At 44.3% G+C, this 22,787-nt stretch overlaps 2 protein-coding genes across 2 annotated transcripts; one reads left to right on the top strand and one right to left on the bottom strand.

Annotated features, from left to right (window-relative positions):
* Positions 1-971: 971 nt before the first annotated feature.
* LOC120442237 (hepatitis A virus cellular receptor 1 homolog) lies at positions 972-7,054 on the top strand. The gene is made up of 6 exons (XM_039618196.1): positions 972-983; positions 2,009-2,135; positions 2,254-2,595; positions 4,066-4,160; positions 5,261-5,372; positions 5,828-7,054. Exons 1-6 carry the CDS (start codon positions 972-974, stop codon positions 5,905-5,907), a joined length of 768 nt encoding a protein of 255 aa, XP_039474130.1. The 3' UTR covers positions 5,908-7,054.
* Positions 7,055-7,197: 143 nt separating this feature from the next.
* On the bottom strand, positions 7,198-10,810 carry LOC116321923 (GTPase IMAP family member 8-like). Its single transcript, XM_031741859.2, has 2 exons — positions 10,614-10,810; positions 7,198-9,036 (listed from the first exon to the last, which is right to left on the bottom strand). The coding sequence occupies exons 1-2, from the start codon at positions 10,636-10,638 to the stop codon at positions 7,436-7,438; spliced, it is 1,626 nt and encodes a 541-aa protein (XP_031597719.2). The 5' UTR covers positions 10,639-10,810; the 3' UTR covers positions 7,198-7,435.
* Positions 10,811-22,787: the final 11,977 nt, after the last annotated feature.

Genomic DNA, 22,787 nt, shown 5'->3' on the forward strand with positions numbered 1-22,787 from the left:
CGGACAATCCCACTTATAACCCACTTTTTAGCCTTTGTGGTACCCACATAAAACTTGAAAGATGGGGTCCAGGTGGGTTTCTCTGTACTTTGCCCAGTTGGGGCCCATTTAGTTCCCAAATTTTCCTAACATAACACCTATATGGGCATTTAACATGGGGCCATTACGGAACCAGCGGACAATCCTATATGGGGCCCATTTTTCAGCCCATTTCCAAACCATATGGGGCCCACATATAAATGTTGGCTGGGATCCTTCATACCCAGTTTTGATCGAAACATCTCCTTCCTTTAACACTCTCTGGTGCTACACTTTGATTCTATCTCTTTGATTCTGTTTACTACGCTTTTCTTCATCCCTATAAGGTGTGAGTGGATATATATAAATCCTTCACGTACAACAAGTTCATCACCTAGTTCTGCTTTTTGTCTATAATTACCCAGATGTACCAAACTGGGGTTAATGCTGCCCTTTTGCACCCTTTCCTTTAATACTATTTTTCTCCTGCAGTTACAGGAACCTGCTCACAGTATAATACCATCTACAGTTCCACAAAAGCTCTTCCCATTTCTTTTCCATATCTTCTTTTGAGCTTCAATATGTGCAGCAAACAATGCACATAATTTAACCTATTAAATAACCACATTACCTAGATAGACTTAACATACCATATACATATTAACGAATTAGAATATTTCACTCAGCATGAATGCACTGCAAACTTAATAACTTTCTCGAGAACATCAAATGTGTCCAATAACTTGAAAGTAGACTTAACCAAAGCTGCAAATTCAACAGTTTTGTGCAAAAAGCAGATAGCGATTTCACAAGGGCTTAAAAAATCAAGTATCCACTTCAATAAAGTGCTAATATTTAACTATTTTCCAAATATGACAAAGGAGTAGTATTAAATTACAGCCAGATGCTGTTAACTTGGGGTTTTGTGCACATGCTCAGAAACAACGGGTAGGATGGTTTGTGAGGTAGGCTGTATTCCCAGAACACCGCTACTTTTTAAGTAAAGAAGTTGCTTCAGTACTGCAGTATTTTTATCACAGGTATGTGTACTTGTACGCGTCCTCTGCCTCTGAGCAGAGTACTGAGGACACGAGCGTCTGACAGATCTCGCTGACAAAGAGCGAGAGACCAGCTCGAGTATCTAAGGATGAATAATCTGATTGAATTAATCTGAAATATTGTTTGTAAATACAGAACGTCTGTTCTTCTGCCTGTGTAACGATGTAAAAGAATGAATATGGTTTTGTTGTTGTTAAATTCCTGTTAAACTTGGGATCGCAACCATGGGTTTATTTTGAAACTTTTATTTTGAAAATCCGCAGCGGACGTCTGCTACCGGTAAACTGGTTTTCCCTAAGCTTGTCTGTTAGTAGCAATGAAGCTTTTGCTGTGGTACGTTCTTCCTCAGTCCGCCCTGACTGAACATGAGTTTAAAACATATTTGAAGATCCTCATTGAGGTTAACATGTCAGTGCATTAACAGCATGAACTGTCCATACAGTAGCATCTGAGTAGATTTCAGTTTTATGATCTTGTTTTGAAATTAATGGGTTAGACAGTAGGGAAAAATGGACACGCTGAGCTAGCGGCTAACAGCTAGAGGAGATTGTCGTGTCTAATAATTTGAAACTTTTCTTGATAGTTTGGGCGGAATGCTGTTGCTGGAAACCCATGGTTATTCATGTCCCATGTTATTGCAGAGACCCACAAAAGGGGAATAAACCACGCCTGAGCTCTACCCATCTCGAGTCCAGAGAGTTTTACTCATACAGCACCGGACATAGAGACTGAGGGGGGTTACACCTGCAGTTCAATAAAAGCTGACTCATCTCCGAGTCTGTGGCTGGTCTGCAGAACGAGCTGCTGTTAGCAGGAAGTGAGGGCGGACATGACAAACCACAGAGTCATAAATGTGACAGCAGAAGAAGAACAACACGGAGCAGCTCTGAGACTGAAGGTTTGTTGAGTCCGGCTCTTTTTACCCCTGCAGAGTCTTTCAGAGGAGAGTGGGCGAGCTGATGATATTTGTATGTTCTACAGAGTGATGAAGACTCTGAGGGTTTCAGCAGCCTACAGTGAAATAACCAGACTCCCTGTGATGCTGCTCCTCCTGTCAGGTACGTACGGCTCCTGCTGTAACTCTGTTTGCTCTGCTCTCTCTCTTATTTGAACAAAATCACTTTTTTATTCTTTGAATAAAAATCAAACTCTAACTTCCTATTTCTGTGTTTTCAGTCTGTGAATGTGACAGCGTGGAGGTCAAAGGTCACACGGGTCAGGACATCACTCTGCCCTGTAAGTATGACAGGAAATACTATGGCGCTCTGTCAGTGTGCTGGCAGCGAGGAGAAATACCAACCAGAGGCTGCTCCAATCAGCTGATCTCCACAGATGGGCTCACAGTGGAAACCAGAGCATCCAGCAGGTATCAGCTGCTGGGCCGACTGGAGGACGGAGACGTCTCTCTGACCATAAAGAGCCTGACAGAGGGAGACGCTGGACGATACGGCTGCAGGGTGGAGATACCCGGCTGGTTCAACGATGACAAACATCACATCGATGTGAGCGTCGTCACAGGTGAGGATCCTGTCGGGTGTTTGTGCACAAAATGCACCGAAGCTGTAAATTTAAAGACAAACATCCCGTCATATCAGGGTAAAGTGTTTCTGTCCAGAGCTGTAGGTTCACTTAGAGACAGACAAACATGCTCAGAGTGCATTTTCTTAGATTATTAGCAGTTGAAGGTTCAAGTTAAAAAACGTCTTCTGTGCCTCTGAAACAAACAAACAAAGAGCCCCACCCCCACACAGGACAGGCTTTGTATCATGTGTGATAAACAGGAGGCACAGGTGATTGGTCAGAAGTTCTCCTTATGTGGCAGAGATCCAGCACTTCGGCTCACGTTTCTTCTTCTGCAACTTTCTGAAACACTTCTGCAAGCAACACTCCCGTTACCATGGCAACCACCTCTTGCTCCCCGCTCAGACCTGCAGACTTAGAGAAGGATGCATCCCATAACAGCAGAGTTGTGGCCCTGTGGTCTTGTAGATATCACAAACCCCGTCCACGTTCCTGTGAAGGCTCTCAGTCTTGTGTCTGTTGGTATCACAGGAACAGTCTACGTCTAAAACTTGATGAGGCATCAGCCTTACAGATGAAAATAAATCCCAACAACACCCAAACAGACCTGTTACCACGAGCACATCGCCCACAAACACGGTCCTACTCTGAGGTAATCCACTCGCCAACAACACAGAAGGAGGAAATGATTTGAATGGTAAATGGCCTGTATTTATATAGCGCTTTACTAGTCCCTCAGGACCGCAAAGCGCTTTACACATCCAGTCATCCACCCATTCACACACACATTCACACACAGGTGATGGCAAGCTACATTGTAGCCACAGCCAGCCTGGGGCGCACTGACAGAGGCGAGGCTGCCGGACACTGGCGCCACCGGGCCCTCTGACCACCACCAGTAGGCAACGGGTGAAGTGTCTTGCCCAAGGACACAACGACCGAGACTGTCCAAGCTGGGGCTCGAATTGGCAACCTTCCGATTACAAGGCGAACTCCCAACTCTTGAGCCACGATCGCCCCAAACCTGCATCATCTCTGAGACTCTGTCAGTCTGTCTTTAGTCTGTCTTCCTATGGACGATTTAGGAAAATGATGACTTCAAAAATGACATTTTCAATAAGTGGAGGTTCAATCACACCTTGATGTTACCTTAAAATAGTGCTGATCACTTCCTGTGGAAATCTGTGCTAACTGATTGGACTGCAGCTTCACACACAGAGTTCATCTGAAGAGTTAAATGTGTGACAGCTGGTTGGAGCCTCCACGCTGTAGTGTTTCACGTCCACTCTAAACTCAGAATGTAATTAAACATGAAGCTGAGCTGTGGAAATATTCTGCTCGTTTCAGCTCCATCTACCACGGCAGCTTTGCATGAATGTCAGTTCATAATAATCCATCTTTGTCTTCCACACAAACTTCCTGTAAAACTGATTGTTTCACTTTATTAACAATTCAAACTCTGTTTAGCTCCTCACATCTTAACCACCATCACCACCGTGGTGGGACAAACAGGAAGTGATGTCACAGCCACAGACTCGATGCCGACTCAGACTCAGACTGAGGTAAGTTGTTTTTTTTTTAATTTTCTTTTTTTAGTTCAGGTTAAATTAATTTCACAGAATTTTAAAATGTGATTAATAAACGTGTTATTGTTTATTAATCACTGTGTTACGTTCAAACATCCACAAAAGTGTCAGAAATGAGCTCAACATGATCACATGTGGGCGACTGTGATGAGAATGTAATCAACTGGTCCTTGAATGCAACTGACACCCTCTTCTCGACGCCCGGGCTCGGGAGAGCCTGAGTGTCCTGGAGGGGCTTTCCCTGCCGGATACACGATGGACGGGTGGAGGAACTGGAGGGTCGCGTGCCTGATGGGACTGTCGATCGAGGACATTGAAGACATCTACCTTTTTGGAACCATGATAACAGGGTTCTTGCTGATGGAGCTGGCTTGGCCCTGGCTTATCAATGATTAAAGAAAGTGGAAACAGCTGTTCAAACCCCACAAGGCTGCCCGCTGTGATTGAAACGATGGGGCGGGTCGCGACTTCTCAAAATGGGCTCATTGAACGCAGCACAGATAAGATCTTGGAGAAGCTCGAGGCTCTCCAGCAAGAGATTGACAGGCCAGTGACGGACTGTTAGAGTGAAATGGACATGCAGTTGTTCCCACTAAAGGAAACCACCATCATTTCATGCGGCTACCATATCAGCGCCAGCTGTGGTCTCAAGGCTGGAGCTGAACAACAAAATTCTTCCCTGATAACAGACTGTGTTTAGGCTCTTCGTTCCCATCACACGCCGCCCATCCTGGATTGCAAACGCCTTCGAACCCTTATCTCCAAGGTCGAGGTCAGACTGCAGGTCTAAGCCCAGCGCTGCATTATTATGACTGTGTCTACATCGGCTCACCCCCTTACCCACCCCTGTTGCTTGTGGTATATGGTGTTGTGATGTGAATATGTATGTGCTCTCTGTGCAGAGGAGCTCATTGATTGATTGATTGATTGATTGATTGATTGACTGATTGATGGAAACAGTGATTGCTGTTCCTGTTGGTGTTTTTAATGGGAGGGACCTCCTGCTGCTGCTCTGACCTCAGCTTCATCTTCAGGCTGCTGATTGGTACACAGGTCACATGACTAAATGTTTACAGGTGAGGATCACAGCTGTGCAGCAGGTAGACCACCTGGAAAACTTCATCTGGAACTCAGTGAGGCTGACCTTCATCATCGTCATCCCTGCTCTGCTGATGACTGCAGCTCACAGTCAGTACACACACACACACACACGCACGCCTGTTTTCATATCTTAGTGGAGACATCTCATTGACCTCATGCTTTCCCTGACATCTTAAATGACTGCCTGACCCTGAGCCTAAACCAAACCTAACTGTAACCCTGACACTAAAACTACACTATGAGTCTCAAACATGCTTTCAGACTCGTGAGGACATTTTGTCCCCATAAGTACTGTTGGTCCCCACAAAGATATGTATGTTACACACACACACACACACACACACACACACACGCAACGATTATTTCATGTGATTATTTCTACCAGCTTCAGTCTGACATTCATTAAATGTCGCCCTCATGTGGTCAGACTCAGGTATTACACCATTAAATATCTCTCCATATGTTTCCATTTCACATCAGACTGAACAAAGACAGACACATTTTTTAAATTAGATCATTTATTTGATTAAATTCACCTGCAGGGGTTTGGAGGCGGGATCAGAGACTGCAGACTGACAGCAGGCTGAACCAATCAGACGAGGAGGAGGGCAGTCCTCTGTAAAGATCACCTTGAACAGCTGAATGAAGGGAACATCTGATCATATCATCATTGTGCAGTTAGGTGCATTTGCTCCCAGCATCAGGGCAAAGACCCTTTGGGGTCTGAACAGTTGAACAATCAGCCCACTGAGACCTGACGGCAGTCCCATAATGATGTGCTGCAACAATAGGAGGACATCTCCACTTTACTGATGAATAACATGAACCAGCTGTGCGGATCAGCACAGACACTTTGAACACATTCCTGTAATAATTATTCAATTGACCTCGAGTCAGACAGATCCAGTCCCAGCATGCTTTGCTTCAGACTAATTAACTGCCAGGAAGCAGCAAGTCACCAGTGTGGGTCACATCTGGAAGAACAGCAGCACCTTTCTATGTACAGCACTGCAACCTTCAGGACTCCAGAAATGCCCTTGGTGTGGAGGCTGGGCCCAGATGCAGGCGGTGGTGAGTATAATAAAAGCTCATGGCCTTAGACATGGTCCCAGCCCGAGCAGAGGCCACAGCCTGCTGACGAAGAATCTCAGTCCATCCATTCTCTTTTCCACTTCAGGTCGTGGAGCGGTTGGAGCCCATCCCACTGTACCCCCTGGACAGGTACCAGGTTTAACTTCCCACATTTGCTGCCCTCTGACACGACCGGTTGGGGTGAGGGGAGGAGACAGGACAAAGACACGCTGTGGATAAAATCTAATGGTGTATGAACACCTCGTGAGTGTCTACCTTACAACATGAAGCGCCTTGCTGCTGTTGGGATTTGGCGCCATATAAATAAAACTAAACTGAATTTATTTGAAGTGCTTAAAGCTGCTTTATTTCCCTTTGAATTCAGTCTTTTTCAAGATTGTGGTTCTGACTTTTAGAGCGCTTTATGGAGCAGCACCAGCTCATGATTATATGATTACCATACGTCCCCAGCAGGTTCCTGAGGTCACATGATCAGGGCCTGAGGTCACATGATCATCATATGAGGCTGTAAACTAAAGGACGCTGAGCTTTTGCTACAGTGGTCCTGAGAGTCTGAAGCTCTGTGGACTCTAAAAGCTCTTTTCTTTAGTTTTGTTTCATTGATGATCACTTTGTGGTCCTCGTCTTAACAGATGTGCTATAAATAAAACTGGACTTACTTACTCCAGATGCTATATGTTATAAGGTAGAAACCCTCGAGGCGGTCTTTACTGTCACACGACAAACCTTGCAGTCTGCTGACTGCAGCTTCTTTTACAGTTTCTCCTCTGACAGCACAAGAAAGCAAACTCACCATGCTTTAAAACATAATTTACATCAATTCAATTCAAGTCAATTTTATTTATATAGCGCCAAATCACAACAAAAGTCGCCTCAAGGCGCTTCACATCAGCTGAGATTCAAGGATGTCCCCAAACTAACATGATCAATAATAATTAAGAATTAGTTTTAATTCAATGAAAATCAAATAGGATAATAAAAATGATAATACTGATAAAGACTGGTGAATATTGTGTTGATGGTGTGACTTGAACGAGCTGCTGCTGAGTGATTATTCATCACTGTGTAATACACGCCTGCTTCCTGACTTTAGCAGCAGTAGAACGACCCACTCCAGCTCCCACTGCAGCTCCTGCTGCCAGACCCAGTGCAGCTCCCACCAACAGTCCCACTGGACCAGCTGCAGCTCCCACGATAGCTCCAACAGTAATCTCGGTGCCAATCGCAGTACCGACTCCAGCACCGACTCCAGCAGCAGCTCCAGCAACAGCTCCAGCAACAGCACCAACCCAGCTGCCCCGAATAAACTCGTTGTTTCTTTGTGCTTCATATCTTGCTTCAGTGGCCATTAGCCCAGGCCTGTTCTTCTGAAGTTGCTCCATCTCTTTGGTTATAGCATTCTCTGCCTTCTCAAACATCTCGTTGGTGTAGCAGCTTCCTCCATTTCCCTGAACCATTATGTTGACCTTCTCGAGCAGCTCTCTGACCTGAGCAGGATCTCTGCTTCTGTTGTTAAAAACATGATATCCTCCACCACACTGACGGACTAAGTCACGGAGAGCTGGAGTTTTCATGATGAATTCTTCTGTGGAGACATTCAGATCATCTACATGTGTGAACAACGCCATGGTGTAACGAGTTGCTTTGTCTCCAAACACCTCCTGAAGGATTCTCACTGTTTCTCCTTCTTCATCTATAAATATGCTTGGCTGGATCACAACCAGGAACACATGAGGACCAGGAGCAGCCAATGAGAGGCATCTGTTGATCTCCGTGTTCACCTGGCCTAAGGTGAACACGGTGTGAAACAGGCCTGGAGTATCAACTACAGCCAGGGTCTGAAAATCAAACATGGCTGCTTCCTGCTGACACTCTGATGTCACCGAGGCAGGAGATGAAGCTGATGCGGTTTTAAAGGCTTTTCCTCCCAGGATGGTGTTTCCTGATGAACTCTTCCCAGCTCCAGTTTTCCCAACAACAACAATCCTGAGGTCTGCTTCTGCTTGTCTCATGGCCTCCTCAGCCTGTATGAACATCTCGTTGGTGTAGCAGCTTCCTCCGTTTCTCTGAACCATGGTGTTGATCTTCTCCAGCAGCTCTCTGACCTGAGAGCGATCTCTGCTTATGTTGTTAAAAGCTTGATATCCTCCACCACACTGACGGATGAAGTCATAAAGAGCTGGATCTTCCCTGATGAAATTTCCTATGGTGACTCCCCCACGCTCCAGGTCATCTCCACGTGTGAACAAGGCCATGGTGTATCCTGCTAAGTGGACTCCAAACATCTGCTGAAGGATTCTCAGTGTTTCTCGTTCTTTCTCTGTGAATCTGTCCACACAGATCACAACCAGGAACACATGAGGACCAGGAGCAGCAAAGGAGATGGATCTCCTGATCTCTGTCTTTATCTCCTCTTCAGTTTGAACATTATCAAACACACCTGGAGTATCGACCACAGACAGTTTTTGACCTTCAAACTCTCCCATTTCCTTCTGACACTCTGAAGTTACCGAGTTCAGAGATAGTTTAGATTCAAAAGCATCCTCTCTTCCTAAGATGGTGTTTCCTGATGCACTTTTTCCAGATCCAGTTGTTCCAAGAAGCACCATCCTGAGGTCTGGTTTCTCTGTTATCTCTTTCTTTTGTGGTTCCTCTGACCCTGTTTAAAGAAATTAGAGAATTTCAGTGATTTCATCACATTTTGCGCCTGAGGACTAAGTCACAGTAAAACCACATTCGCAGTTTGAAAACGTGTTTGACCTCCTACCTGATTTCCATTTTTTTGTATTGTAACATTTCCATAACGTCTCAAGCACCAGATATTTTGTTCTCACCACGGTTTATTTAGGAGGTACAGGAAAACAGGCCAGGATAAGGCACTTCCGGGTCGGGAATGGGCCCTGACCGTCGTCTGCACTTATGCACCGAGTGGCGGTTCAGGGTACCCGGCCTTCTTGGAGTCCCTGGGTGGGAAAGACTCACTGGCAGTTGCCCCAACTGGCCCAAGCAGTTATTAGGTTTAGGGGAAGTCACTTTCTCACACAATATTTATGTATTGATCAAACTTATATTTTGATTTATACTTTAATTAAGAGTAAAGTGCTTTAGTATTATGAAATGGAGAAAAGTTGTGTTTTAGCACTCTGATAATTGTTAATCGCGTACGAATATTAAGATCTTTAACTCTCTTAGCTGTGATGTAGAGGTGCCCCAGGTCACACCACACATCATATTGCATATTTTTCTATTTAAAAGAAAACATCTGGATGTGAGTCTGTAAAGTTGAAGGAGAGCGAGGCTCGTGTGGCCTTCCCACTGACAGCTTGATTTTCACAGACTCACAGTATCGACGTTACATTTTTGTCTGACTTCACTAAATATACTAAATTTATTGAACAACGAGGTGATTCAGGAAATGGAGCTGCTGCATCTGTCACTAAAAAGACACCAGAGATCAAACTTTGAGTTTTAAACACGTCGATCTGATCGTTTAAACATGAATCTGCCGGTGACGAGAGAAGCTACAAAGGTTTGTACTTGCTCTCTCTACATGTTGATTGTGAAAACAAAGCCACTTCTGTCAAAAGTGTTAGAATCACATTTCCTCCTCATGTTGAGATTTAAACATATATTTTTAATGCTTATTTGCTGATTATATTGTTTTATGTATAAGAGAGGGCCAGCTTTGAGTTTGAGCTAAGAGTGCTGACAGGAAACTGCATGCTTTGCAGAGCACAGGAGCAGAAAGTGAAACTAAGTGGAGTGTTTGATCGAAACTTAAAGTGTGGGTGACGTCTAGAGGAAGAATATAAATAAGCAGGCTTCCTGTTTTTGTTTGAGACCTCGGCTGGCGTGTCTGGGCGCCTGCTCGTCTCCATATTCTGGAATATGTAAAATTAAAGATCATTTTTAAGTTAGACCACTTTGAGCCGTGTCTTTCTTGGCCGTAAAGAATACAAAGAACTGGATTTAATATTATCTACAAAGTGCTGTCATCGAAGGTTTTTTTTAAACCTTTGACGGTTAATGTTTACGTTGGTTGCTTTGCTCGTGTGTTTAGATCATATTGTACAATAAAAACTACAGAAAAACATCAACTATTGTAAAAACAAAGGAAACCAGTGAGAGAAAAAGATCAAAGAAAGATGAAACCTAAGAAAGGTAAAGTGAGTGTTGAGTCTTATTACTCTTTAATTTACACTAATTTTCTACATTGCTATTTTTAAATGTACTTACCGAGTCGCTTGTATTTGCTGGCCATGTTCGTCTTTTACAGTTGATGTGTGGTTTGTGTCTCTGTTGAATAGTGTCAAGAGACACTAATAGAGACACTTCTTCAGCTGAGAATCAGAGAGGAGAAACACACAGTTTTACTTGCTGACATGGGCAGTCACAGAGACTCGCACTCTGCCACTGCCCTGGTCTTTATTTATATACAACAGTAGGTGCGTTTGTTCATTACATTGGAATGTGGATGTGTACATGTGTGTGCGCCGGGAGAGGTTCCTCTTTCTGGTACAAAGTGAAACTGCTTGTTAAGCTCTTATCTATCACTAGCAGGAACTGCTCCGTCGCTGCATGATAACGGGTCACAGTGAATCAAAACAACAGTCTAAGTCATCCAAAGGTCATCATGCAGTATTCTATCATTAAAAGCTTATACTGACTAATTTTCCATTGACAAATAGTTTCCTCTTTATTACACCACAATTTGAGTCTGCTGTTAACGCCTCCCTTTGAATAGTGACATTTTAATAGGAGGAAACAGAAGCAGGTAGTTGTTGGTTGCACGTCAGCAGTTGTGTAATTTAGCGATTCCATCTGTGTGTGGTACATCACTTCTGTAGTGTGCGTGCAGCAAAGCACAAAGCCTGTTATCAACAGCCGTTTTTCTGCTGCTGTTACAGATCTTTGTGCTGACTCTGGGAGAAAAAAGAAGTGAGACACACAGAGCAGCAAGTTTCACTGCGTTTGTTTTACTTGCAGGGAAGCGAAAGCACAAACACAGTGAACGTCTACGCTCGCCGGGACAATCCTGCAGGTGCTGTTCCACTGAAGTTTGGAACGGGTCATTTATCCCTGAATGCTCTTGGTAGATAGTGAGCTACTCTAATGCTTGAATCACAGTGCCATTAGACTTAATGTTACAGTCACTCAGTAGCAACACTAGGACCCACATTTCTTAATCCCTGCTTATTTCCTCCCTAACCAGGGGTCCCTCACACTTTTACAAGGAGCTTAGGTTTAGAAATCAAATGAACAGCTCTAAGGTTCTTTTTTTAAGAAAGTGTCACGGCACTGGGTCATGTGACCCAGTGTTCGAGTTTTATGGATTTTTGTATTCATTTTTGATCTAGTTAATTTCTAGGTTGCTGTTTAGTCCTTTATTTCTTAGTTGTTTCTGTCATCTCCCCCTGTACTCAGTCTCCCTGGTTCGTGCGTCTACCTGTCATGTTTCATGTCTATGTGGTTATGTTAACTTTATGTCATGTTTTATCTCCATGTCTACAGGGAGTGCAGAATTATTAGGCAAGTTGTATTTTTGAGGAATAATTTTATTATTGAACAACAACCATGTTCTCAATGAACCCAAAAAACTCATTAATATCAAAGCTGAATGTTTTTGGAAGTAGTTTTGAGTTTGTTTTTAGTTTTAGCTATTTTAGGGGGATATCTGTGTGTGCAGGTGACTATTACTGTGCATAATTATTAGGCAACTTAACAAAAAACAAATATATACCCATTTCAATTATTTATTTCTACCAGTGAAACCAATATAACATCTCCACATTCACAAATATACATTTCTGACATTCAAAAACCAAACAAAAACAAATCAGCGACCAATATAGCCACCTTTCTTTGCAAGGACACTCAAAAGCCTGCCATCCATGGATTCTGTCAGTGTTTTGATCTGTTCACCATCAACATTGCGTGCAGCAGCAACCACAGCCTCCCAGACACTGTTCAGAGAGGTGTACTGTTTTCCTCCTTGTAAATCTCACATTTGATGATGGACCACAGGTTCTCACTGGGGTTCAGATCAGGTGAACAAGGAGGCCATGTCATTAGTTTTTCTTCTTTTATACCCTTTCTTGCCAGCCACGCTGTGGAGTACTTGGACGCGTGTGATGGAGCATTGTCCTGCATGAAAATCATGTTTTTCTTGAAGGATGCAGACTTCTTCCTGTACCACTGCTTGAAGAAGGTGTCTTCCAGAAACTGGCAGTAGGACTGGGAGTTGAGCTTGACTCCATCCTCAACCCGAAAAGGCCCCACAAGCTCATCTTTGATGATACCAGCCCAAACCAGTACTCCACCTCCACCTTGCTGGCGTCTGAGTGGGACTGGAGCTCTCTGCCCTTTACCAATCCAGCCACGGGCCCATCCATCTGGCCCATCAAGACTCACTCTCATTTCATCAGTCCATAAAACCTTAGAAAAATCAGTCTTGAGATATTTCTTGGGCCAGTCTTGACGTTTCAGCTTGTGTGTCTTGTTCAGTGGTGGTCGTCTTTCAGCCTTTCTTACCTTGGCCATGTCTCTGAGTATTGCACACCTTGTGCTTTTGGGCACTCAGTGATGTTGCAGCTCTGAAATATGGCCAAACTGGTGGCAAGTGGCATCTTGGCAGCTGCACGCTTGACTTTTCTCAGTTCATGGGCAGTTATTTTGCGCCTTGGTTTTTCCACACGCTTCTTGCGACCCTGTTGACTATTTTGAATGAAACGCTTGATTGTTCGATGATTACGCTTCAGAAGCTTTGCAATTTTAAGACTGCTGCATCCCTCTGCAAGATATCTCACTATTTTTGACTTTTCTGAGCCTGTCAAGTCCTTCTTTTGACCCATTTTGCCAAAGGAAAGGAAGTTGCCTAATAATTATGCACACCTGATATAGGGTGTTGATGTCATTAGACCACACCCCTTCTCATTACAGAGATGCACATCACCTAATATGCTTAATTGGTAGTAGGCTTTCGAGCCTATACAGCTTGGAGTAAGACAACATGCATGAAGAGGATGATGTGGACAAAATACTCATTTGCCTAATAATTCTGCACTCCCTGTAATGTTGTTTGCATTTAAGTAGGCCTGTAGTTGCAGCAAGAGGACAGTTCTCTCTAGTATTTTAGATAAAAACGGAAGGTTGGAGATCGGCCTATAAGATCAGTGTGGTCGAGGCCAGTTTTCTTTAGGACAGGTTGCACCACTGCATGTTTAAATGCAGATGAGCCAAGTTTGAACTTTTCAATTGATCAATATGCCTTTAAAAGTAGAGAGTGAGATTGGTTCAAACTGATAGAAGTTGGACAGAGATCCACCAGGAGGAAGCAGATTCACCACAGGAAGATGTAGGAGTGAGGTTTTCAAAAGTGAAATTTTCCTCGTAAAATAATTTAAAAATTGCTCACTGAGAGCTGGGGAGGCAAAGTCTAGTGTATCAGGGCAAGGATTGATTGCAGAATTGAAAATTTTAAACAGGGTCTGGGAGCTATGTATGAATGAAACTGTGGGATTACCCCGGTGAGCATAGACGTTCACTGTGTATGCCTTTGCTTCCTTGCACATAAAATAAATGTGTTGGAACTCTCTGCTCTGTGACTTTTACTTCATAAGAGAATTTTTCTAACAGCTTCGAGCCAGATCCCAACATCTCTCCTCTTAATTCCTGCCAGGGCTGACCGATACCATGCGTGGGGGAGTGTAGGACTTCTGTAAGACCTCTGCCCTGTCACCCTGTCCTCATTTAACACACGGATGGCTTGGGGATAGAAGCTCCTCTTGAGCCTGTCTGTTTTTGCCCGGATGGTGCAGAATCTTCTGCCTGAGTGCAGAGTTGGAACATTTGTTTTGCCAGGATGGGTCCTTCAATATCTGAACTGCTCTGGACCACCATCTCTTGGTGTAAATGTCCTGTAGGTAGGGGAGAGCAGTCCTGCAGCAGCGTTCTGCCGTGCGGATCACTCTCTGAAGAGGAACTTGACACAGCTGTTCTTTTACAGGATATGATATTCTGTGTGAGGATGCTCTCCACAGTGCCTGCATGTGGACACCGAGATACTTAAAGGACTGCACCCTCTCCACTGGAGCTCCATTGATGATAATGGGCTTGTAGTCTCTGTGCTGACTCCTTCTGAAGTCCACCACCAGCTCCTTGGTCTTGCCAACGTTCAGCTGGAGATGGTTGTCCCGGCACCACGATGCCAGATTCTTCATTTCATCCATGTAGGCCGCCTCATCGTTGTTGTAGATGGCGCCCAACACCACTGTGTCATCAGCAAACTTCACAATGGTGTTGGAGCCGTGGGTGGCCACACAGTCTGAAGTGTAGAGGGAGTAGAGCAGTGGCGAAAGGACACAGCCTTGTGGTGCTCCTGTGTTGATGGTGATGCTGTTAGAGATGCACCTACCCACCCTCACCCAGTGAGGAAGTCCAACACCCACACACACAGATGGCTGTTGAGTCCCAGATCCCTCAGCTTTGTGAACAGTCTACTGGGCACTATTGTGTTAAACGCTGAACTGTAATCAACCAACAGCATTCTCACATAGTTACCCTGTTTCTTGTCCACGTGGCTGAGGGTGGTGTGCAGGACGTGGGCGATGGCGTCCTCCGTGGATCTGTTGGGTCGGTAGGCGAACTGGAGCGGATCTGTGGTGTCTGGGATGGAGGAGGAGATGATGTTCTTCAACAGCCTCTCGAACACCTTCATAACCACCGAGGTCAGTGCAACTGGCCGGTAATCATTCAGGCATGAGGGTTTGCTGTTCTTGGACACCGGGATGACGGTGGATCTCTTGAAGCATGTGGGGACCACAGACTTCGCCAGGGACTCGTTGAAGATGGAAGTGAACACACCTGCTAAAACTAGAAGATTTTGGAATGTTTAACAAAGCAATAAATAAGTAAACAACTAAAAAGGTGCATAGTCTGAGCGGAGCGGTCAGGAAGGCGTCTGGACGTGGCCGCGCCATCTTACAACATCCATAGTTTGTTCACTGGGACACTGGAGAGGTTAAAACCTAATTTCTTGGGTCAGAGACTGTAATGAAGACCGGGGATCCCATTACCCTTACCCACATTTTTACTAGTTTGAAGGACTAGTATTTAAAAAGTTAGATTAAAAAAAAGAACCCACATATTTACGGTGTGGTGTTTCTTGGGTTTGACGTCTTGATGTACGCTCAATCATCCAGGTAAGGAAATCTCAAAAGGTTGATTCTGTTCATCTGGGTGTTTTCAGTGGGAGAAACGTTTCGTCATCATCAAGTGACCTCTTCAGTCTTAGCTGACTGCAAGTTTCCCATCTGTCAAAGCTAGGAAGGCACCTAAAGAAAGCTCCAGGTGATCCAGGAAGTCAGCTGCTGCCTAAGTGCCAGGAGGATTGGTAGGATTTATACATCGGGGAAACCAAACAACCTCTAGCGAAGCGGATGGCACAACACAGCAGAGCCACCTCGTCAGACCAGGACTCTGCAGTCTATTTACACCTACAGGCCAGTGGACACTCTTTCAACGATGAGGATGTACACATCCTGGACAGGGAGGAACGCTGGTTTGAGCGCCGAGTCAAGGAGGCTATTTACGTGAAAAGGGAAAGACCATCTCTGAATGGAGGAGGGGGCCTAAGGGTACATCTGTCACCATCTTACAATGCTGTGATTGCAGCCATTCCCCAACTCTCTGTGAATGGGACTCATGGCCATTGATCAGTGTTCTTTGATCAGTGGTTGTTGATCAATGGCCATGAGAATTTGCATATTAATGATCAGAAACTGACCTCACGGCGCACTGTTCATTTAGAGACCGTGAGGGGACTGGCCATCCTACCCTTTCTGTCACGGCCAGCGGAGGCAGACCGTGTGGAGAGTGGTGGACCCAGGCGTGAACACAGGCGAGGAGACAGGAGTGAACTTAAACTGAAAGCGAGCCTTTATTTGGGCTGAAGCAGAGGGGAGTAGACAAAACATAACAGGGACAGAGACTGCAACTAACCAAAAACCTAAACTGGAAAAACACTAACATGAGTGAAAGGAATAACTATGATCACTGTGAACAGAATGCTGTGCAGATGCATGGAAACTGTGAACCAAATGGCGTGACGAAACAGACATGAACATGACCTCATCGTGCGGGTGCATGAAAAACAACATAAACCAAATGGCAAACATGAACTGCACAGAACCCTGAAAAACACTTAACTTGACCAGAGGGGAGGAACACAGACGACGCGACGACGAACAAAGGAAGACTGAGGACTTAAATACACACATGAGGTGATCAGGAGAAGTGGAGACAATGACAATACAGAGTAACACTAACTACAATGAACAAAGAACACCAGACTTCCAAAATAAAACAGGAAACATGGAGACATACAGGGAGTGCAGAATTATTAGGCAAATGAGTATTTTGTCCACATCATCCTCTTCATGCATGTTGTCTTACTCCAAGCTGTATAGGCTCGAAAGCCTACTACCAATTAAGCATATTAGGTGATGTGCATCTCTGTAATGAGAAGGGGTGTGGTCTAATGACATCAACACCCTATATCAGGTGTGCATAATTATTAGGCAACTTCCTTTCCTTTGGCAAAATGGGTCAAAAGAAGGACTTGACAGGCTCAGAAAAGTCAAAAATAGTGAGATATCTTGCAGAGGGATGCAGCAGTCTTAAAATTGCAAAGCTTCTGAAGCGTGATCATCGAACAATCAAGCGTTTCATTCAAAATAGTCAACAGGGTCGCAAGAAGCATGTGGAAAAACCAAGGCGCAAAATAACTGCCCATGAACTGAGAAAAGTCAAGCGTGCAGCTGCCAAGATGCCACTTGCCACCAGTTTGGCCATATTTCAGAGCTGCAACATCACTGGAGTGCCCAAAAGCACAAGGTGTGCAATACTCAGAGACACGGCCAAGGTAAGAAAGGCTGAAAGACGACCACCACTGAACAAGACACACAAGCTGAAACGTCAAGACTGGCCCAAGAAATATCTCAAGACTGATTTTTCTAAGGTTTTATGGACTGATGAAATGAGAGTGAGTCTTGATGGGCCAGATGGATGGGCCCGTGGCTGGATTGGTAAAGGGCAGAGAGCTCCAGTCCGACTCAGACGCCAGCAAGGTGGAGGTGGAGTACTGGTTTGGGCTGGTATCATCAAAGATGAGCTTGTGGGGCCTTTTCGGGTTGAGGATGGAGTCAAGCTCAACTCCCAGTCCTACTGCCAGTTTCTGGAAGACACCTTCTTCAAGCAGTGGTACAGGAAGAAGTCTGCATCCTTCAAGAAAAACATGATTTTCATGCAGGACAATGCTCCATCACACGCGTCCAAGTACTCCACAGCGTGGCTGGCAAGAAAGGGTATAAAAGAAGAAAAACTAATGACATGGCCTCCTTGTTCACCTGATCTGAACCCCAGTGAGAACCTGTGGTCCATCATCAAATGTGAGATTTACAAGGAGGGAAAACAGTACACCTCTCTGAACAGTGTCTGGGAGGCTGTGGTTGCTGCTGCACGCAATGTTGATGGTGAACAGATCAAAACACTGACAGAATCCATGGATGGCAGGCTTTTGAGTGTCCTTGCAAAGAAAGGTGGCTATATTGGTCGCTGATTTGTTTTGGTTTGGTTTTTGAATGTCAGAAATGTATATTTGTGAATGTGGAGATGTTATATTGGTTTCACTGGTAAAATAAATCATTGAAATGGGTATATATTTGTTTTTGTTAAGTTGCCTAATAATTATGCACAGTAATAGTCACCTGCACACACAGATATCCCCCTAAAATAGCTCAAACTAAAAACAAACTCAAAACTACTTCCAAAAACATTCAGCTTTGATATTAATGAGTTTTTTGGGTTCATTGAGAACATGGTTGTTGTTCAATAATAAAATTATTCCTCAAAAATACAACTTGCCTAATAATTCTGCACTCCCTGTAGTGACAAATTTCAGTCTGGTTTTAAACCTCACCACAGCACTGAAACGGCACTGCTGAGGGTTTTCAATGATCTTCTTTTAGTTACTGACTCAGGTCGTCCTGCTGTTTTAATTTTATTGGATCTGTCCGCTGCTTTTGATATGGTAGACCATAAAATTCTTTTAGAGAGACTGGAACATGTTATAGGCATCAAGATTCTGCACCAATTTAAACCAACCTCTCATGACAGAAAAATGTCATGATGGGTTGCTACTCGTCCACCGCTGCCCCTCTTTGTTGTGGAGTACCACAGGGGTCTGTGCTGGGCCCTCTACTGTTTGCCTTGTATATGCTACCCCTAGAGTTGGATGTCTCGAGAACACTTTTACGTGGTCTTGGTCTCGCTGTCTCGGTCTTGCTGTCTCAGATCAACATAGTGGTCGGGAGATTTGGAGTCAACAGTATCCATGACACACAACGTAACGTTTGATAATGTGTCATGCACAAAAGCATCAGCTCTAAGAGCCGTGCTTACAGAGTGCTTTGTAGTGAATCAGGAGAGTCGACTCCCATTGAGCGAGAGCCGGCTCCTCACTTAATTTCCTTTGGCTGCTCAGCTCTCACACAGTGGCTCAGCTCTGCTCCAATCCCTCCATATTGTGGCCAATCACATGTGAGGATATAGGATAATATCATTATGTGAAAAACAGAGAGGGTGAGAGACGCGACAGTCAAGTGGAGCGTGCGTCTGTCCTCTCAGTCAGTGAGTGAGACAGTAGACAGCGGTGAGGAGGGCTGTGCGAAAGCAAAAACACATAAATATGCCTGACGCCTGTAAACGAAGCAGCATCTGGCTGCAGTTTAAAGACTTTGGTGTCTCGACTTGGTCTTGGTCTTGACTCAGTCTGTCTTGGTCTTGTCTTGGTCTTGATACCCTCTGGTCTTGGTATTGTCTTGGTCTTGGTTTAGGCGGTCTTGACTACAAGTCCAGCTGCCCCTGGGTTCTATGTTTGACAAATATCAGATCTCCTACCACTGTTATACTGGCGACATTCAAATCTTTTTCCAGTTGTCTGATGACCTGCCTGCTTCATTGAATCGTTTGTCTGACTGCTTGAAAGAGGTCACAGAGTGGCTGTCAGCCAATTCTCTCATTTTAAATGGGAAGAAAACTGAGATTATGGTGTTTGATAGTCACACTCCTCGAGACCAGCTAGCTTCTCGATTTGGTCCCTTTGCTTGCTGTCTTACAGATACTGTGAGTAATCAGGGTGTTTGCCTGGATAGTTCATTTAAGCTGGATAAACAGATTTCCTTAGTGGTGAAATCTGGCTTCTTCCAATTGCGCCAGATTTCAAAGGCCAAACACTTAATACCGTACAAAGATCTTGAAAAACTGATCCATGCCTTTGTGACCTCCATATTAGATTATTGTAACTTGCTGTACTCTGGACTCCAACTCGCTCACCTCTAACGATTACAGCTCGTTCAGAAAGCTGCGGCTCGTCTTCTACCCGGAAATAGAAAAGTTTCCCTCCATTACTCCAGTGCTCTCTGACTTATATTGGCTGCCTATTAAATTTCGTATTGATTTTAAAGTTCTGCTGCTTACTTTCAAATGCCTGAACAACCTTGCCCCTGACTATCTCACCGACCTCCTCAGTCTCTGTACTCCCAGAGGTTCTTTACGATCATCTGGTCAGTTACTTCTGGCCCAGCCCAGGCACCGTCTGAAGACTAGGGGTGATTGTGCTTTTGCCTCTGTAGCACCAAACCTCTGGAATAGTCTTCCTGCTACTAATCGTGCCTCTGACTCCATTCAATCCTTTAAAGCACGCTTGAAAACTTACCTATTCAACCTGGCTTTTCCGACTTGCTAATTCTCACCGCTCATTAATTGCTGTATCGTTACTCATTTCTCTGGATAATCATGATTTCTCCCCATCTCTACTTACTAATGCTTTTTGTTTGTTTTCTCTACTTTCTCTATCTTACCTTGTTTTAATGACTTACTGTAAATTACTGTTTATTCCTCACTGTGAAGCACTTTGGTTTGCCCCCCTGGTTTTAAACGTGCTATATAAATAAAATTGTATTGTATTGTATCTTAACCACCATAATGACCGTGGCGGGACAAACAGGAACTGATGTCACAGCCACAGACTCGATGACACAGACTCAGACTGAGGTAAATTGGTTTTTTAATTCTCTTTTTTTAGTTCAGGTTAAATTAATTTCACAGAGTAATTAAAATGTGATTAATAAACATTGTGTTATTGTTTATTAATCACTGTGTTGCATTCAAACATCCACAAAAGTGTCAGAAATAAGTTCAACATGATCACATGTGGATGACTGTGATGAGAGCGTCACTAGCTTCACCTGCTGAGATTCAGCGAGCACAACTTAAGAAATCTGCTTCTCTTGAATTTAAATGTTCAGCTGTTGACAGTTTCCTTACAGGTCATTTTGTCATGTCTGCGGGTGCTCTTCAGCTCAGCAACACAAAGCTGACAAAATGATTTTTACTGATTTTTATTTGTTATTAGTCACAAAATATAAAAAACATCTCCCCTCACCACACTCCCTGCTGGTAACTGATGGCCTCAGGGGTTGGTGCATTGGTGGTTCTTGGTGTCCAGGGGCTGGGCGCTCAGGTATGCACCAGCTCACTCCCGGTGGCTACTTGGCGGGGCCTGGTGCCTGTCGCTCGGTCAGGCCTCTTCCGGGGCAAAGGGGGCCCTCGGGCCTCCGGCCTCGGGGCCTGCAACTCGGTTCACTCTGGCACAGCTGGCTGCCGGCAGAGCCGGCGGGCATGCCGGTGCAGCCCCCTCTGGCTTCTGCTCCGTGGCTACTGGGTGACCCCTCGTCTGGGGATCTCCTCAGCCCTTCCCAGGAGGGTGGCACGGATGCCCCTCCGGTGGTACTCCTTGGGCTCTCGCACTCTGGGGCCTCTGGATGTCTGGAGCCTGGATCTCCTCCATGCCTGCTTCATGCCCTGGGGACGGGGCTATGGCCCTCCACACCTCTAGCAGACCGTTACATGGGGAAACCTTTTTGTATACAAGCGCGTTGATCCACACAGGTGTGCACACGGGTGTTCACTGTTCGTAGACATAAACTACACCTTTCTTAGCTGCTACTTCAAAGCAGATTGTGCGCTGTCTGTCCTGCGTGCTGCACAACAACATTCAATATTTAGTATTTACTGCTGTTCACACTCAGCTAGATTAATGTGATGGTGTTGTGTTTAGTATGTTGCTTTGTTTTTTTGGTTTTTTTTGCTTGCTTTCTCTTCTTTTTCTCTCAACAGGTGATCCAGGAGATTTTTTTTTCTCTTTGTCTTTGTAAGTGCCCTTTCGCACTGTCCCTTTTCCCTTCTGTTTTTCTTTTCCTTCCTCTCTTTCTTTCTCCCTTTCCTTTCCCCCAGTCATGTCTGTCCCATCTGTAACAACTGAAAATTAAATAATAACAAAGTTTGATCAAATGGACCAATGCGGCAATGCCATGATGATCCATTTGGCAAAATAAATCCATTTGGTATCCTTGTTGGTCTTCAGACAACAATTCTGACGGCTAAAGAACCAAATGGGACAGAGAAAAAAAAAAAAAATATATATATATATATAAAAAACATCAAAACAGTGAAGAAACAAAAAGCAGTCACGGTACAGAGGAGACTAACGAACCGAACACTAGGGGGCCGACATTAAAGCGACTCTTTACATTTAATGTTAGAAATCACAGAGAAACGCCACCAGATGAGGGGAGGAGTCAGAGAAAACACTTAACTGCAGCAGTTTACAGCTAAGTGTCCGAGTCACTAACAACATTTGAGCCACTTCAAAGACATCACCTGCTAAGAGCAGCTAACGGAGGCTAACAGTAGCTAAGAAAGGCATAAACAGGAGCACTTACTGACAGAAAAATTCAGCATATCCTCAGCATCTCAGTGTGGCTGTCATCAGTCAGCAGTGAGCATCACTGACTCGTATCCGACTCCTTTCACAAAGTTTCACAGTTTCCTCTGGAGTAAACAGCTGTGGCTGCTCCACCCAGCATCGTGAGGTAAGCAATGCCCACAAGAGCGTTTCAGAGTTACAGATATAACTATATATTTTTTATTTATATTATATATTATATTATTAAGACATGTTCAAATATAGTGTGTACAAAAGCATTTTTATCCAAACAGAAGAAGCAACAGCCATTGGCTGTTAAGAAGCAACACAGCAGCTTAATGTGATGATGATTAAAAGTCACCCTCATGTGGTCAAACTGAAGTATTACACCATAAATATCATTTTATTAGCATTTCAAACTTGTTATTAAATTAAAACATAAGTTTAAAATTAATTTGATCTCCAGAAGGTTGGACGTGTTATCAGCAGGCCAAGCTGGACCAATCAGAGGAGGACGTATTGGTTTAACCATCCAATAAATTATGTTTCTACATTTTATTTTAGTTTATCAGGTTCTTCCACTG

This window comes from Oreochromis aureus, linkage group 10, assembly GCF_013358895.1.
Source record: "Oreochromis aureus strain Israel breed Guangdong linkage group 10, ZZ_aureus, whole genome shotgun sequence".
In the NCBI taxonomy this organism is placed as follows: Eukaryota; Metazoa; Chordata; class Actinopteri; order Cichliformes; family Cichlidae; genus Oreochromis; species Oreochromis aureus.